The sequence below is a fragment of the Talpa occidentalis genome, unplaced genomic scaffold, assembly GCF_014898055.3.
Source record: "Talpa occidentalis isolate TD23 unplaced genomic scaffold, MPIMG_talOcc4v2.1 talOcc4.16, whole genome shotgun sequence".
NCBI lineage: Eukaryota > Metazoa > Chordata > Mammalia > Eulipotyphla > Talpidae > Talpa > Talpa occidentalis.
The window spans coordinates 70206292-70227530 of NW_023601653.1; the positions used below are offsets into that span (position 1 = coordinate 70206292).

The window sequence follows — 21239 nt, forward strand, 5'->3', positions numbered from 1 at the left end:
AAGGGCATGGAACCTGTGAAAAAACGGGACATTCAGTAGGTGCTCAATGAATGGTAGCCATTATTATTGATCATCATGGGGGAAAGTCTCTGGCTCTTTCTTTCAGTTGTTTTTAATATATTTTTTAAGATTTATTTATTTATGCATACAAGAACTGACATGCAAACCAGAGGGTGTGTGTGTCTGTGAGGGGGGGAGTGAGAGGATTCACCAGAGACAGAGTGGGGAGCAGAACAGGCAGCTCTACTGAAATACACTGCTGAGGGGAGCAGCGGGTGAGGCAGGAGAGGTCTGCTGCGCCATGTGTGTTGCTCCCTGGCCGTCTGGAGATTGAACTCTGGTGATAGCTTGATAGCGCTGTCTTTAACCCTGGCACCAATCCCGGAGCCACTAGGGAGTCCCTGTTTTTAATAGTCACAGCTTCCACCCCCTGGGATTTCTACTTGTCTTAAGCTTGAGAATTCAGGGATGGCTAAGCACAATTGCTTTGGTTCAGCACAGGAGGAAATGTGTATGTTAGACATTTGTGGGCACAAAAGTACTTCTGCTCATAGTGGGGACAAAAGGCAGGGCCCACATAGATATAATTGGGGGGTCACAGCTGCAGGGACTAGCACCCTAAGTCCCAGGTTGATCTTAATGGGATTTCCCTTTCCTTTCCCCTCTCCCAGCACTAAGCTGCCCACAAGACCAGGTGTACCTGCAGTGTGGGACCCCCTGCAACACCACCTGCCGTTCCCTCTCTTACCCGGATGAAGAGTGCAATGAGGTCTGCCTGGAGGGCTGCTTCTGCCCCCCAGGGCTCTACCTGGATGAGAGGGGAGACTGCGTGCCTAAAGCACAGTGCCCCTGTTACTATGACGGTGAGATCTTCCAGCCCGAAGACATCTTCTCGGATCATCACACCATGTGGTAGGTGCCAGCATGGGGCCCGGGGCCTCTCACGCAGAACCGGGCAGGAAAGTGGTCTTCCAAGTCCTTAATTACACTGAGGGGTAAACTAAGGCCTGGAAGAGGAGTGATTTGTCCAGAATTGCATAGTGAGTCAGAAGCAGGGTTGGGAGCTCACCTAGGACTTACCGCTCCCTTACCCTCTGGCACGAGGACTCTGGGCTGGCAGAGGGACTTTGAGCTTCAGTGCCAACTATCACGTGTTTGACCCCATTTTCCTGAGCTCGGTTTCAGTTTCCTTTTTCTGAACAGGAAACAGGAGTCCTCCTTGCTCCCTCCTCTTCAGCCTCTAGTCAGTGTTCTCCAGCTGAAGCTTTTGAGCTGGGAGAAAATAGCCCAGAGTAACATTGCCTTGCTGCCCTGCTTGCTTTGTGCATGTCCCTAAAAAATGTCTCCAAGCAATGCTGGCCGCTTGTAGCCCCTCACTAGGACCCTGTCACTGTCAGCGTCAGCAGACTGTTGCTGTCACAGAGGAAATTGTTGCAGAACACTTGTCGGGCAAATACTTCCTCGGCACCTGCTCTGTCCCAGGTCCGGGTTAGAGATGGTGATGGAGCGATGAAGCAGACAGTGTGAGCTCCAAGGAAACCGACCATCTACTGGGGGGACCCAATTAGAATGTCCTGATTATGGAAAACTTCCAGACATAAAAGAGAGCAGATTGCTCAAGGAACCCTAATGCATCCACGTCCAGCTTCAGAAATTATCAGCATTTTGCCATTCTGATTTTGTTGAATTCCTCCTTCTTTTTTGGTTGGAATAGTTTACAGGAAACCTTAGATATTTATCATTTCATCAGAAAATACTTCAAAATGTATTTTTTTTAAGATTTATTTATGCATACGAGAACTGGAGTATAGGCCAGAGGTGTAGGGGGGTGAGAGGATTCACCAGAGACAGAGTGGGGAGTAGAATAGGTGGATCCACTGAAATACACTGCTGAGGGGAGCAGTGGGTGAATCAGGAGATGTCTGCTGTGCCATGTGGGTCACCTCCCTGGCCAGGGATCGAATTTGTTCAGCAGTGGCTGCGGATAGCTTCCTAGTGCTGCAACTTAACCCTTTGCGCCACCAGGGAAGCCCCCAAACTGTATTTCTAAAAGATAAGTGCTTAAAAGAAATGATAATGCCATTATTAACCTAAGCATCAACAATAATGCCTTAATGACATCCATGTTGGTTTGTTCAAATCGAGAGCCAGGCAAGGTCTCTAGATTGCAACTCATCCCCAAAACTAGTTGTTTACATTTGTATTAAAATGACTATGGGCACTGGACACAGAGCTCAGCACAACATATTGTCTGCTTCCTCTAGACTGTGGCTTCCCCAAGAGTAGAGAACCTAGGGTAGGCCCGAGACCCAGTGCCTCACTCAGTTCTGGCAAAAAGTAGATACACTTGGGCCTCCCCGGTGGTGCAGCGGGTTGAGCACAGCGCTGTAAAGCTGTCACAGCCTCTGCAGCGCTGGTTCAGATTCCCACATGGTACAGCAGACCACTCCTGACTCGCCGGCTGCTCCCCTCAGCAGTGTATTTCAGTCAGTCTGCCTGCTCTGTTCCCCGCTCTGTCTCTGGTGAATCCTCTAACCCTCCTGTACCTCTGGCCTGTACCCCGGTTCTTGTATAAATAAATAAATAAATCTTAAAAAAAGGTAGATACACTCAGTGTTTATTGAGGTTAAATGGCTATCATGTTGGTAGATTCACTTTATCAGAGAAATGAAAGTCCCTCCTCAATCAGCAAAGGGGAGAGGACTCTTCCATTGGGAGGAATGGGGAAGACTCAATGCAGGAGGTGGCTTTGAGTCTGGGGAAGAGGTTTTCAGGAGGGGGTGTGGTGGGGTGACAGGAGGAGGGCTTTTTAGGTGGAACTGAGATTCCAGGACTAACATGCACAAGGAGTTCTTACCTATCACCAAAGTACTTCCTCTGGGGGAACCTGTTGTGCGGAGGAATGATAAGACAGGAGAGGTTGGGATCAGGTTCAGGGACCTCTTAGGGTCGGGTGAGTTCTGATGACCGAGTGCTTGGCATTGAGATCTTGGGGGGTTTGAGCAGAGGGTGAATAGGATCAATGGGTAGCTTAGAAAGTGGCTCTGGAAGCTGCGTAAAGAATGAAGGCAGGGGGGTGAGTTGTAGGGAGATGCTGACACAGTCTGGCTGAAGTGTGGCAAGGCCTTGGCTTCAGAGAACATGGATGTGGGACCGAAGCTGGAGATGCTGGGAAGTGAGCAAACAGGTGGGGTGTTTTGGTGTTTGAGCAAACAGCTTGGGTGCAGGAAGGCAGTGCTGTCCATGGTGGGCCCAGGGTTCTGAACCTGGTTGCTTGGGAGGACAGTGATGCCAACAGCAGCGAGAGATCTCTTTGGACGGAGAGTGAAGACAATGTGTTTGGCTTGGGTCTTGATTGATAACTTTGAGTTACCAGGAGGGCTTCTTGGTGAATGAGTGGAACCACCAACTGGAATGATGGATTGAGTGAGACTGAGGCTGGAGAAGAAAGCTGCGTGTGGGTAACAGAGCCGTGGGAGTAGCCAGACCCTCTAAAGGGGGAGTGGACGAAAGAGAAGAAAAGAGAACTGGTCTGGAGCTTGGGGGAATGTTCGGAGATGCAGGGGAGGAGGAGGAGCCTATGAGAGATGCCAAAGAAAGGGGGTCAGCAAAAAGGGCAGAACCTTGCCATGGAAGTAAAGGGAACAGGAAGGAATGTTTCCTGCTTGTATGAGCATGTCCCGAGCTCTGCGACTGTTCTCCCGTGTGTGGCTACAGCTATCACCTACAAATGACACTGGGGCCTACAAGTGCACTCTTAGAGGGCAGGGCTGGCTTTTTAAAGAAATTTTTTTAAAGATTTATTTATTTATGCATACAAGAGCTGGGGTACACAGGCCAGAGGATTGCTTCATAGTATGGTGCTTAACCTGTTGCGCCACCAGGGAGGCCCAGCTAAAATCTTGATCTTGAATCTGATATTGATGAGCTGATCAGGGACACTCAGGAAAAGACCCATAACTGACATGATAAAAAAGAATACAGGAGTTGATTGCTTGGTGGACTTCCAAAAGTATCCAGAATTAGGCAATCTGCCAAGAATGCTATGAAAATAACCCATTAACCTTGAGTGGCTTGAGGGCCAGGAGATGAAGGAGATGGGGTCTCTGGGAAGCAGGGTGCATTTAAGGAATAACTCAGAGAGAAGGGAGAGAAGGTAAGGTGAGAGATGGGGTGCTGCAGGTCCTGGGTGAGCGGAGTCTGTGACAGTGGCCTTATCCCCCACCCCCGCCATGTCTCCCTTTCAGGCACCGGGGCTGACGGCTATTGACTAGCCTGTCTGTCCACTTCATTTAGAAGATTGGATTTCATGGGGAATGAGAGCCAGAGGGAACTCAGGGCTTGTTTGTGGCCATTTATTTTTATTCCCTAAACAACATGTTGAAGAATGAGCCCAGCTATGCTGATGATGCCTGTGAGAAAAGGCGGTAGGAATTCGTGCGAAGACGTGTGGGCTGAATGTTTCTCATTCCGTTTGTTTAATTACCAAACAGCCAACCCAGAAGAGAACTTTCTCTAGCCAGGCTGGGCTCCGGGCCAGGAGTTGATTCTTATCTTCAAGTTTATATATGTGTGTGTGTGTGTATTTATATACATATGTATATGAGTTAGGCTATATATTGAATTTAATTTTTAATTATATAATTAAATTAGTTGATATAAATTAAATTATAAATCACCTATAAGTAATTATAAATTATATAATTATGTGCATAATAAATGTACACGATTAAACTTTTGGGTCATGTCCAAATGACATAGGACCTGACTTCGGGACAGGGGTTTTTTAATCAGGTGTCAGTGAAACACCAGGAGCCCAGGTCCCGCTGGTGCTTAGGAGGCAAGTGCCAAGTGTCTGGTTCATTCAGCAACTTTTGATTGAACAGCAGCCACCTTCAAAAATGTTTAAAATAATTTTCATCAGATAAACATAACTTGCAACAATGAATGTTAATTCGTACCTGTTATATGGAAAACACTTGAAATCTGGATAATGCCAAGTGTTGACAAGACTGTGGGACACGGGCCCTTGGTCTGCGGTTGGTGGGACATACGCTGTTTCTGAGCCTCCAGGTGTCTTTTCCAAACCTAATTCTGAGTACATCATGTCTGTGTTTGCAGTTCTTCAAGTGCTTCCCTCAACAGGCCTTAGGATAAAGACCAAACCCTTAATGTGGTCTCCCAGGCCCTGCATCCACTGACCGTGCCCACTGCTCCCCTCTCCAAACCCAGGGCCACCTGTTAATCTTGAAGGTGCATTACTCCCTTCAATACCAGGTCAGCTGTACCTGGGAGAGAGTTGGCATGGCATGTGCAAATTAGACACCCAGCCCTGAGCAGTCCCATAGTGCCGCTCCTGGGCGCATTTACTGAGAAATTCTCATGCAGGTTCTTAAAGGCCCATGAACAAAGACACTAATCACCGCCTTTTTTGTGGTGTGAGGAGCAGGTGACAGTGTGTGTGGGTCACAGGGAGGGTAACACAGGGTGGAGGCACACTGCAGAATAGCTTGTGGCCTTGGAGCACCAGCAAATGGGACAGACGTGTGTCAACGGGGCTGAATCTTCAGTGTAGGGCGCTGAGTGAACTGAACACTGGCTACACCTAGACATTTGAATATATGAACTCAAAGGAGATTTGAGCTACAGATGTAAATTCACGAGTCATCTCCGTAATTACCTGGATGTGAACAACGTGGTGTGTGGGAAGAGAGCCAGGGTGGGGCTCTCAGTGGGGCTGAGAGGTGAGGCTGAGAGGGGGCCACCAGGGACGGAAACCAGAAGAGATTTACTTTTTTTTTTGCTAGAAGAGTGGAGTAGTCAGGAGTGATGAATGCTGTTGAAGTGAATCAAGCAAGAGGAGAACTAGAAACAGTTTCTTGGGTCAAGTGGCTTGGAGGTCGCCTGTGGCCTTGGCAGACTTGTCTTTCAGACAGGTCTCAGCCTGGGGAGTGCTGGTGGAGGGGCAGAGAGGGGCGGGAGAGGAAATGGAGACACCAGGGTCATCGCCCTTGCAAAACTGACTTTCTTCTCTGCAGCTACTGCGAGGATGGCGTCATGCACTGCACCTCGAGCGTAGCCCCGGGAAGCATGCTGCCCGACACGGTCCTCGGCCGCCCCCTCTCGCACCGAAGTGAGTGCTGACCCCACCGCCTGGGGCTGCTCAGTTGTTGGGTCTTGGGGCTATGCATTCGGGCCGCGTGTGTGAGTGACTTCAGGCCTAGACACTCTGGAGTTTACGGGTGTGACTGAAAATTAGTAAGGCAGGAAGACAACGTGGATTACACACAAGACGGACCCAGCAAGACCTCTGTTTTGCCCATGGCGACCTTAGCCTGTGCCAGCTGAGTCGGTCATCTTGAAGGGGGTGAAAAGCTTCCTCCTTCAATGACCTCTTTTTACCTGGGGTGTACAGTTAAGGCCACCTCTTTAGCAAGCTTCTCAGATGGATTTGGCAGAAGAGAGTTGGACACATTTGGAGGCCCTAATAGCTGCTGTGGAAGGCAAGACACAATTGCAAAAGGGGTGACCTGGTGGGGCCACGTTCACATTTAGAGGTTACAGGTGTCTTTTTGCTTTCCGGGAAACGTACCCTTGTTTAGAAAGGGCTTTCCCAAGGAGAGTGAGAAGGATGCTTTGGGGCAGACAAATAGACCGTTTTCAGCCTCCAGTTTAATCTCTCTCTGCCACCCACTTACTTCAAGACTTCCTCCCTCCAATGCACATGTCTGCACATGCCCGAGGCCTTTCAGGTTGTCCCGGTGGGAGGTCTGCTTCCCTGGATGACTGATTGGGGGTTGTCAGTTGGCAAGATGCCAAGTTCCTGGCTGACTTGCCAGCTGAAATGAGGATTTCTGACCTTGTCCTGTGCTGCTGGGCTTCTGTCACAAAATAACATGGACTGAGTGGTTTATAAGCCACAGAATGTATTTCTCACATCTCTGGAGCCTGGGAGTCTGGCATCAGGGTGCAGGCAGGGTTGGGTGAGGGTCTTCTTTGGAGCCACAGACTTCTTGCTGTGCCTTCACATGGAGGAAGGGGCGAGGGAGCTCTGTGGGTCTATTAGAAGGGCACTAATCCCATTCAGGAGGCTTGTGATCTCATCAAAGGCCCAAAGCTCCACCCCCTGGTACTAACCTTCAGAGGTTAGGATTTCAACATATGAATTTTTGGGGGCACAAGCATTCAGACCATAGCAGACCTCAAGGTCACTAAATCTTTCTCTTGCTTTCTTATTATAATGTTTTTCCCTGACGCCCACCTCCTTTCTGTCACTCTTTCCCCTGGATCTGCCTTTAATGCTGTCTCGTGCTTCAAGACTTCCAGCCTCGTCCCTGGAAGTAAGTTATCCTCTTTTTCAAAGTCAAGAACCTCCTAGAATCCTGTGTGATTTGGAAAAGTCATTTCATCTTGTAGTGTTTCAGTTTCCTAAGTTTCCATGTGAAAATAAGACTTAAGATTCGGGATTTCTTGTCCACAGGAGATAGTTACAGGTCTTTATGGTTAGATACAGATGCTATTAAGTGCAGCAGGGCTTTTGAAAGGTCCCATATCAACCAGCTGCTGTCACTGATCCAGTCAGCCGTTGATGCCTACTAATTGTCAGGAAATATGCTATCTCCGAGAACCAAGTGGACCAAACCCCTGCCTTCTTGGAGCATACATTCCACGGCGGGGTGGGCAGTCACAAATTCACAAATAGGTAAGATACATAGAGTGTCAGGTGGTGATCTTAGATGGGGAGCAGAGGAATAGTGGCACAGCAGGAGGGCAGATAGGGGTGACAGGCCATGGCCAGGGACTGGGCAGGGATGACAGTGGAGTAAAGGGGTTCACGAAACCTCTTTAAGGTTTCATGACTTTAATTAGTTGCAAGGATTTTAGCAACAGTCCTGTTGTGTCCGATATGGGTTCCTTTGAAAAAGAGGATGCCCAGGTCCTTTAGAGCCTGGGTCTGGGCATTTCTGTAATACATCAAGATTCAGTGCAGCCAGCTGTCACAGGCTGAAAGGAGATGGGGAGAGCTGGCCCCAGAGGGGCAAAGGTCAGTGGGTCAGATGAGTAGTTAGGCTGTGTCTGAGGAGCCTGGCTCAGGGGTAGACCTGGCCAGGGATCAGGCAGCGTGTAACCCAGGGAGTGGGCAGCTTCCTGTTCTGGAATTGAGTGGCTGAAGCCAGGGGTCAAAGAGCAGTATAGAAGGGCCATCCATCACCCCTCCACTAATCTCCCCTTTCATTTCCTGTCTCCCAGGCAAAAGGAGCCTGTCCTGCCGGCCCCCCATGGTTAAGCTGGTGTGTCCAGCCGACAACCCCCGGGCTGAGGGGCTAGAGTGTGTCAAGACCTGCCAGAACTATGACCTGGAGTGCATGAGCACTGGCTGCGTGTCCGGCTGCATCTGCCCCCCGGGCATGGTAAGTGACCTCCCACTTCCCTTCGGGTAGGGCTGAGTGAGGTGGGCTAGGATGCTGGAGAGATGGTGGTGGTGGTGATGGGGCAGAGTGGGAAGAGTCTCTGTGTCTGGCCTGCCACCAGAGTTAGGGACAGTAGTGGCAGGAAAGGGCCAGTGTTGTCCTGATGAGATCTGACAAAAATATAAGGGCCCCCGAGGTGCTGTTGCTGTAGGAAGGAAAGTGGGTATTGCCAGAAAATACTTACAAGTGAAAACAGGCATTTCCACTAGCTATTTCCCAAGGGCTAATCCGTTGTAAGAAGGAGCAGGGGCACCTGCCTATTTGCATATCATTTGCACATGATTTGCATAGACATACAACTGTTTGAAGAGAAGACAGTTGTCTCAGCTACACCTCCAACCAGGACGGGAGTAGTCCCTTTCTCTGCACTGAGCCTTTTCCCTTGTCTGTACATTGAGTCCTGGGGTCTCCACCAGCTTATATTATTCCTTGGTTCTGGGGTTGGGGCTACAAACATGCAGCATTTGGCTCGCAGTTTCTGGGGGGTCATGCTGCTTTGCAGCCTATGCACCCCTCTAGTCTTTCACTGGTGGTGACAGTCTGAGCCAAGCCTCCTTACTTCCCTGCCAACTCTGACCTCAGTCCAGTTTTGTAGGAAACAATATATGCAAATTATTCTTGTCACCTGGAAGGAGGGATTTGTGTTATTAATTCTCTCTTGGGTGTTCCCCTCTGTATTAGGATTCTGGAATGTTCTTTTCTAATGGGGGAGCTAGAGATTGGCTAGAGAGCACCCCCAAACTGGGAGGTTTGTTTGGTGCCCCAGGGAAGGTGTATAGGAGAGGGAAATGCAGACCTAGGCAGGGGTGAGAAATAAGAAGGGATGGGTCACTGCTGTACCGTCCCCCCTCTTTTTTTGGGAAAGGACTTATTTTAACTTAGTATTTTTTAGTGACAGATATTTTTATAAATGCAGATTTTTTTCAAGTTCTGTTAATTTGCCAGTAGCTTCCATACTCATATCATTTGAAGATATCCGTTCACATCCTCCTATGTTCACCTTCCTCACTCACCCTGTACCCACTTTCCATTGCACTTTTCACCCCTAGACACTGGTTTTGACCATGCATTCCCCATGCTGGGGAACATTCTCCCAACATCACTGGAGGTTCTGGCCAAAAGGAACCTCACTCGGGAGACTATGTCAGCACCAGAGGCTCTTTAAGATGAACTCCCTCCACCCGGGAGGCAAACAGTACAGATAGTTCAGTGTGCATAGCCACGACCATTGCATTGTTGTTTCGGGTCCCTGGTGACCTGAAGTTCAGGCTGCCGATGCACCCTTATGAGCTTGCTGGATACCTGCCCTCCAACCAGGTGGCCCTCCCTCCAACACAGGGTTACAAGCTCCAAAGCTCAGAGTGTAAGAGACTGAATTATTTTCACAACTGCTTCATTACGATGTCGACCAGTGTGCTAATTGTTGAGGCCAGATTTGGCAGGGCAGAAAAGTCCATGTGATTTATGAAGTGTACAGCATGAGCCTGCCGCACTGGACACATGTTCTTGGCCACAATACAAGCAAAAGGAGCTGGAAGCCCCAGTCTGGGCTCTGGGTGTTACTCTGCTCTTCTGTTCCCTGCGTAAGGGTGGGGGCGGGGGAGATTGTGGCATGTTATTGAGGTTTTGGGGAAGAGGCCAGGGATTCTGTATTCTGAGGACTTGAAGAGGGCAAGGAAGTAGCTTTTTTGCTGGGGGCAGACGTACTGAGAGTGGAGGGAGCACCAAGCAGCAGGGCAGAGGTCAGTGCTCAGCTGGCGCCCCTGCTTTCTGACTGTACCCCAGCGGTCATTCACACTCCCCTGAGTCTCGTTCTCCTCATATGTGACATGGACACACATTTCCTTCCTGATCTGCCTTCATCATACACTGGCTGTGGGTTTGGTGGAGTTTTATGAGAAAATCCTTTTAAAACCAGAATGTGCTATAGAACCAGAGGAATAGAATTAATTGTGTTTGTAAAGACTGAGGCTCATTCTCAGAGCCTGACAGCCACCTCGTCCTCCTGTCCATGGGAGAGATCTTCAATTAAATATCCAATCTACATGAAACAAAGCATCTGTAAATGTAATAGAAATGAGTGCTCAGAAAAACGAAACTAAAAGCAATGACTTACAACACAGGAGCTGCCCCCCTGCTAATTTTTATTAGATGCTACAGATGTGATAAACCACTGAAATTGCCATCAACACCTCCCCATTTCTGGGCTCATCACCGACCCCAGGGCCATACTTTGAGCAGTGCTGTTCTCTGTTGAAGCCTGCCTGTCCTCTTTCAAGGCCCCTCTCAATGTCTGCTGTAAGGCCAGTGAACCTATTTGAAAGTGTTGGGGGCAGGGAGGGATCCCACTCTCTGCAGTTTGTTCCAGGCTTGGTACCTGCATAGAGAGGAAGATGGCTGGTCCACTCCCTCTGCTGCAGACTCCATCTGCTCCTACTCCATTTCCTTGCACGGAACATGGGGATGGGGATGCTTTTGATCTGTAGTCATCACCTGGCTGGTGCAGAAGCTGTGTGGAGGAGGCATTGAGCAAGAATTCCACAATTTTACACTGAATTCCTGGCTCCTGATATTTATATAACTGAGTGGCAAGTTACTTAAAATCTTGAAATATTTATCTCTGTCTCTTTTGAACTGTAAAACTGGATTACAAGCATAGTTGGGAGGACCAGAGAGAACAGTGACAGGCATGTGGGAGTTACTTAGTAAATGGCAGTTTAATCATGATGAGTTTAGAAGTTCAGGGGGTAAAAGTCATAAGATCCCATATCATGGACAGAGACATGATAGGGAATTAACTCCCTAGGAACAATTTTTGGTATTCTGAGACTCACTGGGTCAATAAAATGAGGGGGTCTCACTAAACAATTCCTCAAGTCTTTTTCTATAATTCAAAAATTCTTGAGTGAACATCTGGCCTTTAAGTTGGGGTGGTATTACCTAATGCCACCACTAGGTGGCAGCAAAGCACAACCCACTGCTCCGGGGTCCCATTCCAGCCCCCCCCCTTCCTTCTCTCCAGGAGGATCTTGGGACACCAGGGCCAGAGGGAACCCTGAACCCAGGATTTCAGCCCTTTTATCACAGAGGAGGAGACTGAGGAAAGCACAGACCTAGTCTCATTCAAAACTCAGAGTTACGTGGTGGAAATCCTGGTCTTGGAGATTGCAGTATACTGTCTGGGAGATGCTCACTTACCCTCTAGGTACACCCTAGGTTACGTGTTCTGAACTGGTACCCAGTTCTTCTGGTGCTAAGAAACCTCTTGGCATGAATCCCTGATACTCTGATGCCCAGTTTTCTCACTGGTCAGGATGAAGACTGACAAAGCTTTGGCATTACTTTCCCAAATCTGGAGCTTGAGGCCCATCCAGGGTGGACCTCACCTGAAGACATTGTAAATCCTATAGGATGTCAATTTAAAAGGCCCCAGAAGGTCCTCCTGTCTCAGAAACATATCCTACACCTTCTATAATTTGTCACTTAGCACTTAGATGTACTGAAAGATAGTAAGTATCAGTTCATTTTGCTTAACAAGCAAGAGATTTAGAAAAGCTTATGACTTCTCCCAGGAAGTCATTCACACCTTAGTATGAGTTATTTAATCAGCTACTTTCCTGGTTCTTGAAATTAGATTATTTGAGCTGGAAGTTTTGATGGGGTGGGAGAATGAACAAAGCAAAGTTGGAAGGCAAGCGAAATTTTGCAGGATGGGTTAATATGGTGTTCTTGTATGGGGAAGGGGGAAGATGGGGCTTTTTCAGAGAGGAGTAACAAAACAAATTTTTCTCTACCTATTTATTTTTCTTTTTTGGCTGACCAGGATCTAGTACTATGTTCTTAGAGTGAGCTGACCTTACTCAAGACTTCAATTAATGAATTGAATAACAGTGACAAATATTTCTGCCTGTTTTCTTCTGAAGTCTCTGAAGGACATTCATAAACCTTATCTCTTTATCCTTCTGTGCATCTTACCTTTGTCTCATACTTGTTTCCCATAATGGGGAATTTGTTTCCTCTCTGGCCTCCATTATTGGTAGGAGTGAGCATTGGCCAGCATGTTCCCCATTGGCAGCACCTGTCAATCTTAGGGTAGCCACTAGGTGGCAGGCCTGGGACTACTCAGATCAGGCAAAGCTTGGGGGGATGTAGGAATGAACCCTGATAGTGACAGCCTTTGAAGGCACTGGTAGGATGACATTTTTCACCATCTGCAGCTGAGGCAGCCAAGCTCATTGCCTTCCAAGAACAGAGGTCCTAGGAGGCGAGAGCCTCCAAGAGCAGCTTCCTCACTCTGCTCCATTGCTTAGGCGGGCTTTGGGGTCTCAAGAACCACCCCGCATCTGAAGGTAGTGGTTAAGTAATGGGGGTTATTCTTCCATCCCCTTTTAACACACACAGACACAGGTGTGCATGATCCTTGAAGTGAAACCTTTGTGCAGCTCCTTCCAAGGACTTTGTCTCCATCTAAGCCCTGGGGGCTCTAGCTGGTCTGGGGATAACTGAGTCACAAGGGGATCCAGACCAGCAGCTTCTTACTCCTCAGGTAGCTCTGGAACCCAAGATCCCTTTACTTAAGGGGCCTAAGGGTGACCCAGGGATCCATTAGCTCATGCAAGGTTTTGGCTAAGGCAGACGTCCCAGCTCGTCCTGCAGCAGGTGTGTGTGCTGAGGGTCAGGTGGGTTTGGCCAGCTCTTGCAGAGCCCACCAGGGCCTGCAGGTCTCAGCCCTGTCCCTCCTGGCCCCAGGGACCTGAGGAGTATACAAATTCCCTAGTCTGGTGGCGGGGGGCAGGGCCACAGGGCTGTCATGGAGGGCATCTGAATCTCAGGCCTGGATGAGGTGTGAAGGGACATGGGGGACTTGAGGAAGCCCCTGGATAGCAGAGGTATGAACCTATATCCCTGAAACATACACAGTATGGTAAATCAATGTTACTGCAGCAAACATAATTAAAAAAAAAAAAAAGAAGCAGCAACCCTGCCATCACCCCTCAGGCACTGATTTTGGTCCATCCCTGCTTCTTGCCAGTGTTCAGCTTTTATCTCCAGAGTGTTTAGTGTATTATTAATTTTGTCATTTATTAAATATATGCCCATGTTCTTTAATTATCAACATAGTACATGCTCACTGAAGAACATTTGGAAAAGAATTTTTAAAACCAAAAGAGAAAATAAAATTTCTCTCTACCAGCCCACCATCTGGAGACAACGTCTATATTTCCTTCAAGTCCTTTTGAAAAAAGAAAAAATACAGTTTCATAATTGGGACCATATGTATATACAGCTCCCCCCACCTCCGATTTGAAAATTAACAGCACAAATATTTCTTGTATCATTTAAGAGTCTTTCAAAGGGCCATTTTAATCGTTCCGTAGGACATTGTCACCGGGGAATTCTTTAATGGATTTAATCATTTTTCTATTGTTGGACACTTGGTTTCCATGCAATGATAAATAATTCTGCATTAACCTGTGCTGGTAAGTCTATTACCTTTGGAGGAATCCTCTGCATGGGCTTCTTAGGTTTAAGGGTCTATCTTCACCAAGGTGCCATGCTCCACGGTCCCCAGCAGGGGGTGAGGGCAGAGGGTGGCCAGTGTGTCTTCCTCTGTGCTGGGGAGGACCCTGTGGCAGGTGCCTGGGGCCGCCAAGCCCCAGCCCAGGCGTGGGTTCTGACTGGCCTGGCCTCTGTCCATGGCTGCTGCTTCTCAGGGCTTTAGACCATACAACTGTGGCCCCCAAGACTCTGGATTTCTGTCCCTTAGGTCCGGCATGAAAACAGATGTGTGGCCCTGGAAAGGTGTCCCTGCTTCCATCAGGGCAAAGAATACGCCCCGGGAGAGACAGTGAAAATTGACTGCAACACTTGGTGAGGCCCTGGGATGGGCTTTCCTGGGGACCTGGTGGCCATGGTGGTTGGGGTGAGTGGGAGTGGGGTGCTGGGGGCAGAGATGGCTGGTACCCGTCTCCTGCACCCTCTGGGAATGGGGTTGCTCTTTCCTCTGTGCCCTGTCTATCTGTAAAATAGGGAGAACCTTTCACCCCAGTGCTCTGCCTGCCCTGCAGAGAACTCCCCTAGTGACTAGGGAGTGGGGCCTGGGGAAGCTGAGGACCTTGTTCCTTCTCAGTCCTGCACAAGTGACCAAGTGCCAGGCGCTGTGGAAGGAGTGGCCTCTGGCCTTGTGCTGCCTGCTGAGGGGGCTGATTTTCCTCCCTGGTGCCTGGGCTGACCTTCCTATAACTCTGGGCTTTGCCCACTCACCCTTCCTGTCACTTCTGGCCCTGGCACAGCTCTAGGCAAAGGCCATGTGCACAGAGGCAGGAAGCTGGGGGCCCAGAAGGGCCTGAGGTCTGAGCTTACCACCTCTGACGCATGGGTGGGCTTCCACGTCATCTCTGGTTACGGTGTTGTGGGATGGGGCATTGTGGCCACTGGCAAAACTCTGTAGATTTAAATATATGGCTGTCTACCCTCCAAGCCTTCTCTGGCGCACAGTCACCCTCGATCATGGTTTTCCTGACTCAGAACTTGCCGCCATTCTGTCTTTTGTCCCCACGAATCCTCTGAGTCTGTTGCATAGAGACCCCGGGGCCCACTCTCAGGGGAGGCTGACCTTTAGCAGATTTGCAGCAGTTGGTCCCCAGAGGGTCTGGCCTCTTTCCCTGGCTGCCTGGATCACTGTGGACAGCTCATTTACCTCTTGGCCTCAGTTTCCTCATGGAACTAGATATACACAAGCACAGCTTCCTTCTCACCTCTTGGGGGCTGTGCACTAACAATGTGTCAGTTCCTGGCTGCAAAGTCCCCGCACACTCCGTGCTCCACAGGCCATGGGTCCTTCACTTCTAGAGGGTTCCTGGAGCGCTGGTGGCACCTGCAGCAGTCTTTCCATATCTTCTCCCTCTCCAATACCCAGATGAGACCCTGGCAACCAAGTCCCTACTGGCCATCCTTGCCCTTACTCTTTCTAGTGTCTGTCGGGACCGGAAGTGGAACTGCACGGACCAGGTGTGTGATGCCACCTGCTCCGCCATTGGCATGGCCCACTACCTCACCTTCGACGGGCTCAAATACCTGTTCCCTGGGGAGTGCCAGTATGTCCTGGTGCAGGTAAGAGGGAGGGGTGGGGGCCACTACTGGCTACAGTTTGGGGGTTTCCAGGTCAGATTCTGTCTTTCTGTCTGAAGAAACAACTATTTCTATTGGAATAATTTCCCAATCCCTGAAAGAAATGCCTGAAGAAGTAGGAGGTTTGAAACTCAAAAGTGACCATCCATCTTCCTTCAGCCACTTGGAGACATGGAAGAGGAGAGAAAGCTCATTTGTTGACTGGGATTGGTGTGGGGCAAGCTATTTCAACCCAAGTTAGCACCAAAATGGAATTAGAAAAAGCCATCAGAGTCTTTGGCAGACACAGCCTCCTTAGGATGCGTAGTGGGGAATTCAGTCCTCGCTCACTCTCCCTGCGTGTATCCTTGTGCAGTGAGCAGCCTGCACGACCTGACACTGTGGCCCCGGACAAGAAGGTTGAAATGACCCTTGGCGTTTGCTTCCCACCCTATGATCTTATTGCATTTTCCACCATTTTCATTTCTAGTGTAGTTCACAATGCGGTGGAGGTGGGGGCTGGAGCCACAGAAAATTCCTATTACCCAGTAGGATGAGAAAAAGCCCGGGAAATCCTAGCTGAGGAGAGAGGGTACTGACCCCTCTGTTTCCTCTCCCCACTGTGTGGATTCCTATAAATTTTTCATGCTGGTTGACACCAAAGTGGGTAAGCATGTGAGTGCTTTTCCCACAAGGGACAAGACAGTTTGGCTCTGTGAATCTTTAAACAATTGTGGTCTCTCTGTCTCCATTCTTGGGAGGAGGAGGTGGTGGGGGCTTGGTGTGGTCTGAAGTGGGGACCACAAACCCATAGGAACCTCAGCCCCAAAGGCTGAATTGCAAGGCCCCGTGAGACAGGGTGACTGAGCAAACACTCCTGCAAGGCATGCTGGGAGTGAGCAGGGCACCGGGCGGGCGTGTGCAGAGCATGCTGGGAGTGAGCAGGGCACCAGGCGGGCGTGTGCAGCTGGTGACAAGAACAATTTTCAAAGCCCTGCGACTTGATTTCCACTTTTAACTCTAACTGCCCTGTTAGCTTAACTCACTGTCTGATAATCCCACTGAGTTGGCCGGCCCCATCTTATAAAGGACAGACAGTGGGTGCTATTCTGTGTGTCTCTGTGACTGTGTGGCCTGTGTGTCTGTGGGACGTGTGTATATAAAAGTGTATACATGTAGTGTGTATGTGTGCCTGTGTCTGTGGGTCTGTGTGTGAGGGGTGGGGCGGAGGTAAATGACTTAATGTTCTCCAATAAGGCGGGGAACCAGCACTCACAGGTAGTGTTCTGAGTTGGATTTTCCCCCTCACACCATAGTCACAGCTGCCACGGGAGCTGCTCACCAAAGACCTCTCCCCTTTTGTGTAGTTTTCTATTCAGTTGGCCAGCAAGGACCATGCTCCCTCAGCCTCTGTTTCCACAATCCCTGCATAGCTCATCACGACCTGATGTGTGTGTTCTCACAAACACACACCCACACACATTCACTCGCAGACATGGTGACACCCTGTAACATTTTCTTCAAAGGCTGAAATAACACATGCCAATCATCTGATCTAGAGAGGGGTGGCAGAGGTGATATTTCTCTCCTGGTACCCCTGTCCCCCCAGGACTACTGTGGCAGTAACCCTGGGACCTTCCGCATCCTGGTCGGGAACGAGGGGTGCAGCTACCCCTCAGTGAAATGCAAGAAGCGGGTCACCATCCTGGTGGAAGGAGGCGAGATCGAGCTGTTTGATGGGGAGGTGAGTGCCAGCCTCCTCCCCGCCTCTCCTGCCCCTTTGCTCTGCTAGCTGAGCAAGCAGGGGTCCAGCTTCATCTAGAACTTGGGTGTATGTTGTGGCCATTACACTCCTGGTGTGGGGACCTGGGCAAGAGGGAGTTGGGGGGATGGGAAGGGAGCATCTTGTGTTTGTTTCTATAAAGGGATAGATGTTTATACAACACTTGATCTTAGCCGAAAGGCCGAGAAGCGATAGGGATAGATTTTTATAATGGACAGACTGGAGGTGCTTAAAGTCTTTGCCATGTTAAAAACCTGTCGAGGGCACCGTGTATGAGTGACCAGGTGTCAGAATAATTATTTTTGTGACACGATGCCTGATCTTCGGCTACATGTTTTCATTGCATTTTTAATGTCACGATTACGATTTGGCTGCCACCTCTGTTATCACCCACCAGAGGATTTGTGGGCGTGGTAGGTGGTGGCTGTAGAAATGTGCCCGCACGAGCTGGTCCGAAGGGGCAAACTCTGGGTGAATGGGGAGAGGACTTGGGGTTCTGGAGGCCACGAGCAGGTGTGGGGGAGGGGAGGAGCTAGACACCCTGGCCTGCCCTTCACCCCTGGCTCGTGCTTTGGCCTTCAGGTGAATGTGAAGAGGCCCATGAAGGATGAGACTCACTTTGAGGTGGTGGAGTCCGGCCGCTACATCATCCTGCTGCTGGGCAAGGCCCTCTCTGTGGTCTGGGACCACCACCTGGGCATCTCCGTGACCCTGAAGCAGACGTTCCAGGTCAGTGACCGCCTCGTCTGGTCTGTGACTGGTGTGGAGCTGGCCGAGGGGAGGGTCAGGGGTGGCTCCTTCTCACCGCTGCCCTCGGCTGGCCTTGGGACGTGGGCAGGTTGCCTGTCTTTGTGATGACCTTTGTTCCCCTGACTGTAAAACTGGGTCAGTGAGGAAGCTTGGGAAAAGGAATAGGCCAGGGTAAGGCTTGGCTGGTCACCTTGGTCTCTACCCCACCCCCGCCCCCCGGAAGAGCATTTTCTGGAAGTTTCTAAGACTCACACTCTCAACTTGCCTGTCAGGAGCAAGTGTGTGGTCTGTGTGGGAATTTCGACGGTGTCCAGAACAACGACTTCACCAGCAGCAGCCTGCAAGTGGAGGAAGACCCCGTGGACTTTGGGAATTCCTGGAAAGTGAACCCACAGTGCGCTGACACCAGTAGGGTAGGTCTGGGGTCTCCATGTGGGTGGATCCTGGAGGGCTGCCCCCAGGTCTCATTGGAGTTGGAGGATGGGGGGTGGGTGAGTGGTATGAACTGTGAGTGGTGTGGGGTGCTCTACAAGGGGGTCTCTCGGGTCTTTTTGGGTTGCTTCTTCATGCTCCGTCTGTGTTCCCTTGTCCCGTCCCCAGCTGCCTCTGGACTCCACCCCTGCCACCTGCCACAACAACATCTTGAAGCAGACCATGGTGGACAACTCCTGCAGGATCCTCACCAGTGACATCTTCCAGGACTGCAACAAGCTGGTGAGGGCCTGGGGTGGTGGGAGGCAGTGCTGGCTGCTCCTGTGGGCATGACCTTGGACATGATCTGCCCCAACTACCCCCCACCCCCACCCCGCTTCAAGCCCCTCTGGGCCTTGGCCTGGGAGACAGAAAGGATCCTCTGCAGTCAGTGAGGGGCCTTGCTGGCCAGTGGCTTTTCTCATGTGAAGTTGAGCTCCTTTTGGCATCTGCCAGCACCCCACTTTTGGTCCCAGTTGTGGGGTTCATTCTTCTATACTGGATGTGGGGATTTCACACCCTAGTTTCTCACTGTCTCCAGAGCTAAGTGCTTACCTGACCTTGCAAAACCCTGTAGCTCCTAGTTTCTGTCTCAGGAAACTTGTTTCTGACTTACCTCCATGGCTTTTGAGCCCTCATTTTGTGTCTTACTCTGTGAAAAGGAAACCCCCAAAGTTAAACACAGCTTTCTTCTGTCTAGATATGAGTGTATAGGCACACACGTGTACAGGGGTATACGTGGGTATATATGTGTGCATACACAATCACAAACATGCACACAACCATGTACACACACGTGTGCTCTGGGCAAGTGGATGATTGGTTGGGATCTGAATCTCAGCTCTTTCTGTTCATCTTTCTGTTCATCTTGTTCATCATCAATTATTTTTAGTCCTGAAGGATCCCCTGGCGCAAACCCTGGATATTGGAGCTGGTAGAATAGAGCCAGTGAGAGGAACAGGGGAAATCAGGGTTACTGGCATGTCTTGGAAACTGACCCTCTTAGTGTGAGTGCATCATGACCCTCTGCAGGGGCTGGTGTGTGTAGTGGCATGTTTGGGGACAGAGACGGGGAGAAGGGGGTGACTGTGACTGAGCATCAGCAGAGGGTGGGCTGCCTCCCTATAGACTTAGGGTGGGTGTCCGGGAGCACCCCAGCCCACTGGCCTCACAGCCCCTTGTGAGGCAACAGGAGTGGCAACATGAGTGGCAACATGAGTCCTTGTTCTCTTTGCTGGGTCGAGGCAAGAAAAGAGTGAGCAGCATACTCCTGTGTGCCTTTGTGTGCGTGTTTATGTAAAAACACCCAAAAGTCCATGAGATTGGGAGTGGGTTATGGGGACAGATGGATGACTGAGCAGGTAAGCGGAAAGACAGAGAGACGGGGATGGTCTTTTGAAAAATTTTTTAGCTCAATGCATTCTATGAAAGGCCCAGAACCCTGCTTTATTCAACTTTTCTTGCTGAAATCCAGATGCAGACTAGGACTGACTTTTACCCAGTCTGTTTTTGGCACCATTTGTCCTTTCTTGGGCCTCTACCCCCAACTCTGGCCCCCACACCAAGAGTAGAGTCCCTAGGTCCCCGTCCCCTGCCCTGGCCCAAGCCACCATGAGGGTCCCTTGCAGGTGGACCCCGAGCCTTTCCTGGATGTTTGTATCTATGACACGTGCTCCTGTGAGTCCATCGGGGACTGCGCCTGCTTCTGCGACACCATAGCTGCCTACGCCCACGTGTGCGCTCAGCACGGCAAAGTGGTGGCCTGGAGGACAGCCACGTTGTGCCGTGAGTCCTGATGCCCTTGTGGGGTGCAGAGGGCACCTCGTGGGAGAGAAGACAGAGCCCCCATGTGAGGGTGGGTGGCCAAGGGCTGAAGGGTGTGAGGACAGCGATGGGGTGGGGAGGCACGGGGACAGGGCAGACTTTCCTCCTGGAGAAATTCTGGAAGAGGGAGCTGAGGGGTCAGTGAGAGGAGGGGAGTGGCTCGTGTCTTTAACTAGACATGTCATATTTGCCAGTGTGAGCGATGTGCTCACACATCTGTGAGTCTTCCTCGGAGTAAGCAGCTAATGTTTCTATGTGGAAAGCGGACTCAGAACCACTAGGCTTCTGTTGTCAAGTGCTTAAAAAAATCCCGAAGTCTCTACTCTTGGTAGTTCCTTAAGTCCCCGCATGGTCATCACCTCCCGCGTGCCCCCTCTACTGTGGGTCTTACCACCATCTGTCTAGGGACTTGGGTGCAGTCCTGGCTGAGGGAGGTTGCCCAGTTGCCTGGTGTCTTAGTGGTCAAGGTCATTTCTTTTGTCTACCCAGCCCAGAGCTGCGAAGAGAGAAATCTCCGGGACAGCGGGTACGAGTGTGAGTGGCGCTACAACAGCTGTGCTCCTGCCTGTCCCGTCACGTGCCAGCACCCCGAGCCGCTGGCCTGCCCCGTGCAGTGTGTGGAGGGCTGCCATGCTCACTGCCCTCCAGGTGAGGCCCGACCGGGCTAAGGGTGGCGGGGCGGGCGGGGCCAGGCCCAGGGACGGTGTATCCCGGTCCTGCTGCCTCTCAGCCTTGCCCAGGGATGCCCTGTCCCCGACCCTAAAGCCCTGGGCTCTGTTCCCTGTGTCCTTTCATGAAAGCCAGGCCAGGGAGTATTTTTGTCAAGTTGA

General features: G+C 50.4%; 1 protein-coding gene across 4 annotated transcripts in view; it reads left to right on the forward strand.

Annotated features, from left to right (window-relative positions):
* VWF (von Willebrand factor) overlaps positions 1–21239 on the forward strand; it is a 116505-nt gene that overhangs the window by 50643 nt on the left and 44623 nt on the right. For all 4 annotated transcript variants that reach the window (XM_037514506.2, XM_054696496.1, XM_054696497.1 and 1 more), the window contains 11 exons: positions 672–912; positions 6039–6133; positions 8251–8411; positions 14239–14342; positions 15446–15584; positions 17191–17325; positions 17947–18093; positions 18387–18527; positions 18715–18828; positions 20214–20370; positions 20899–21057. In XM_037514506.2, coding sequence (XP_037370403.1) covers positions 672–912; positions 6039–6133; positions 8251–8411; positions 14239–14342; positions 15446–15584; positions 17191–17325; positions 17947–18093; positions 18387–18527; positions 18715–18828; positions 20214–20370; positions 20899–21057 — 1593 coding nt within the window. The remainder of the gene's footprint in view (positions 1–671; positions 913–6038; positions 6134–8250; positions 8412–14238; positions 14343–15445; positions 15585–17190; positions 17326–17946; positions 18094–18386; positions 18528–18714; positions 18829–20213; positions 20371–20898; positions 21058–21239) is intronic.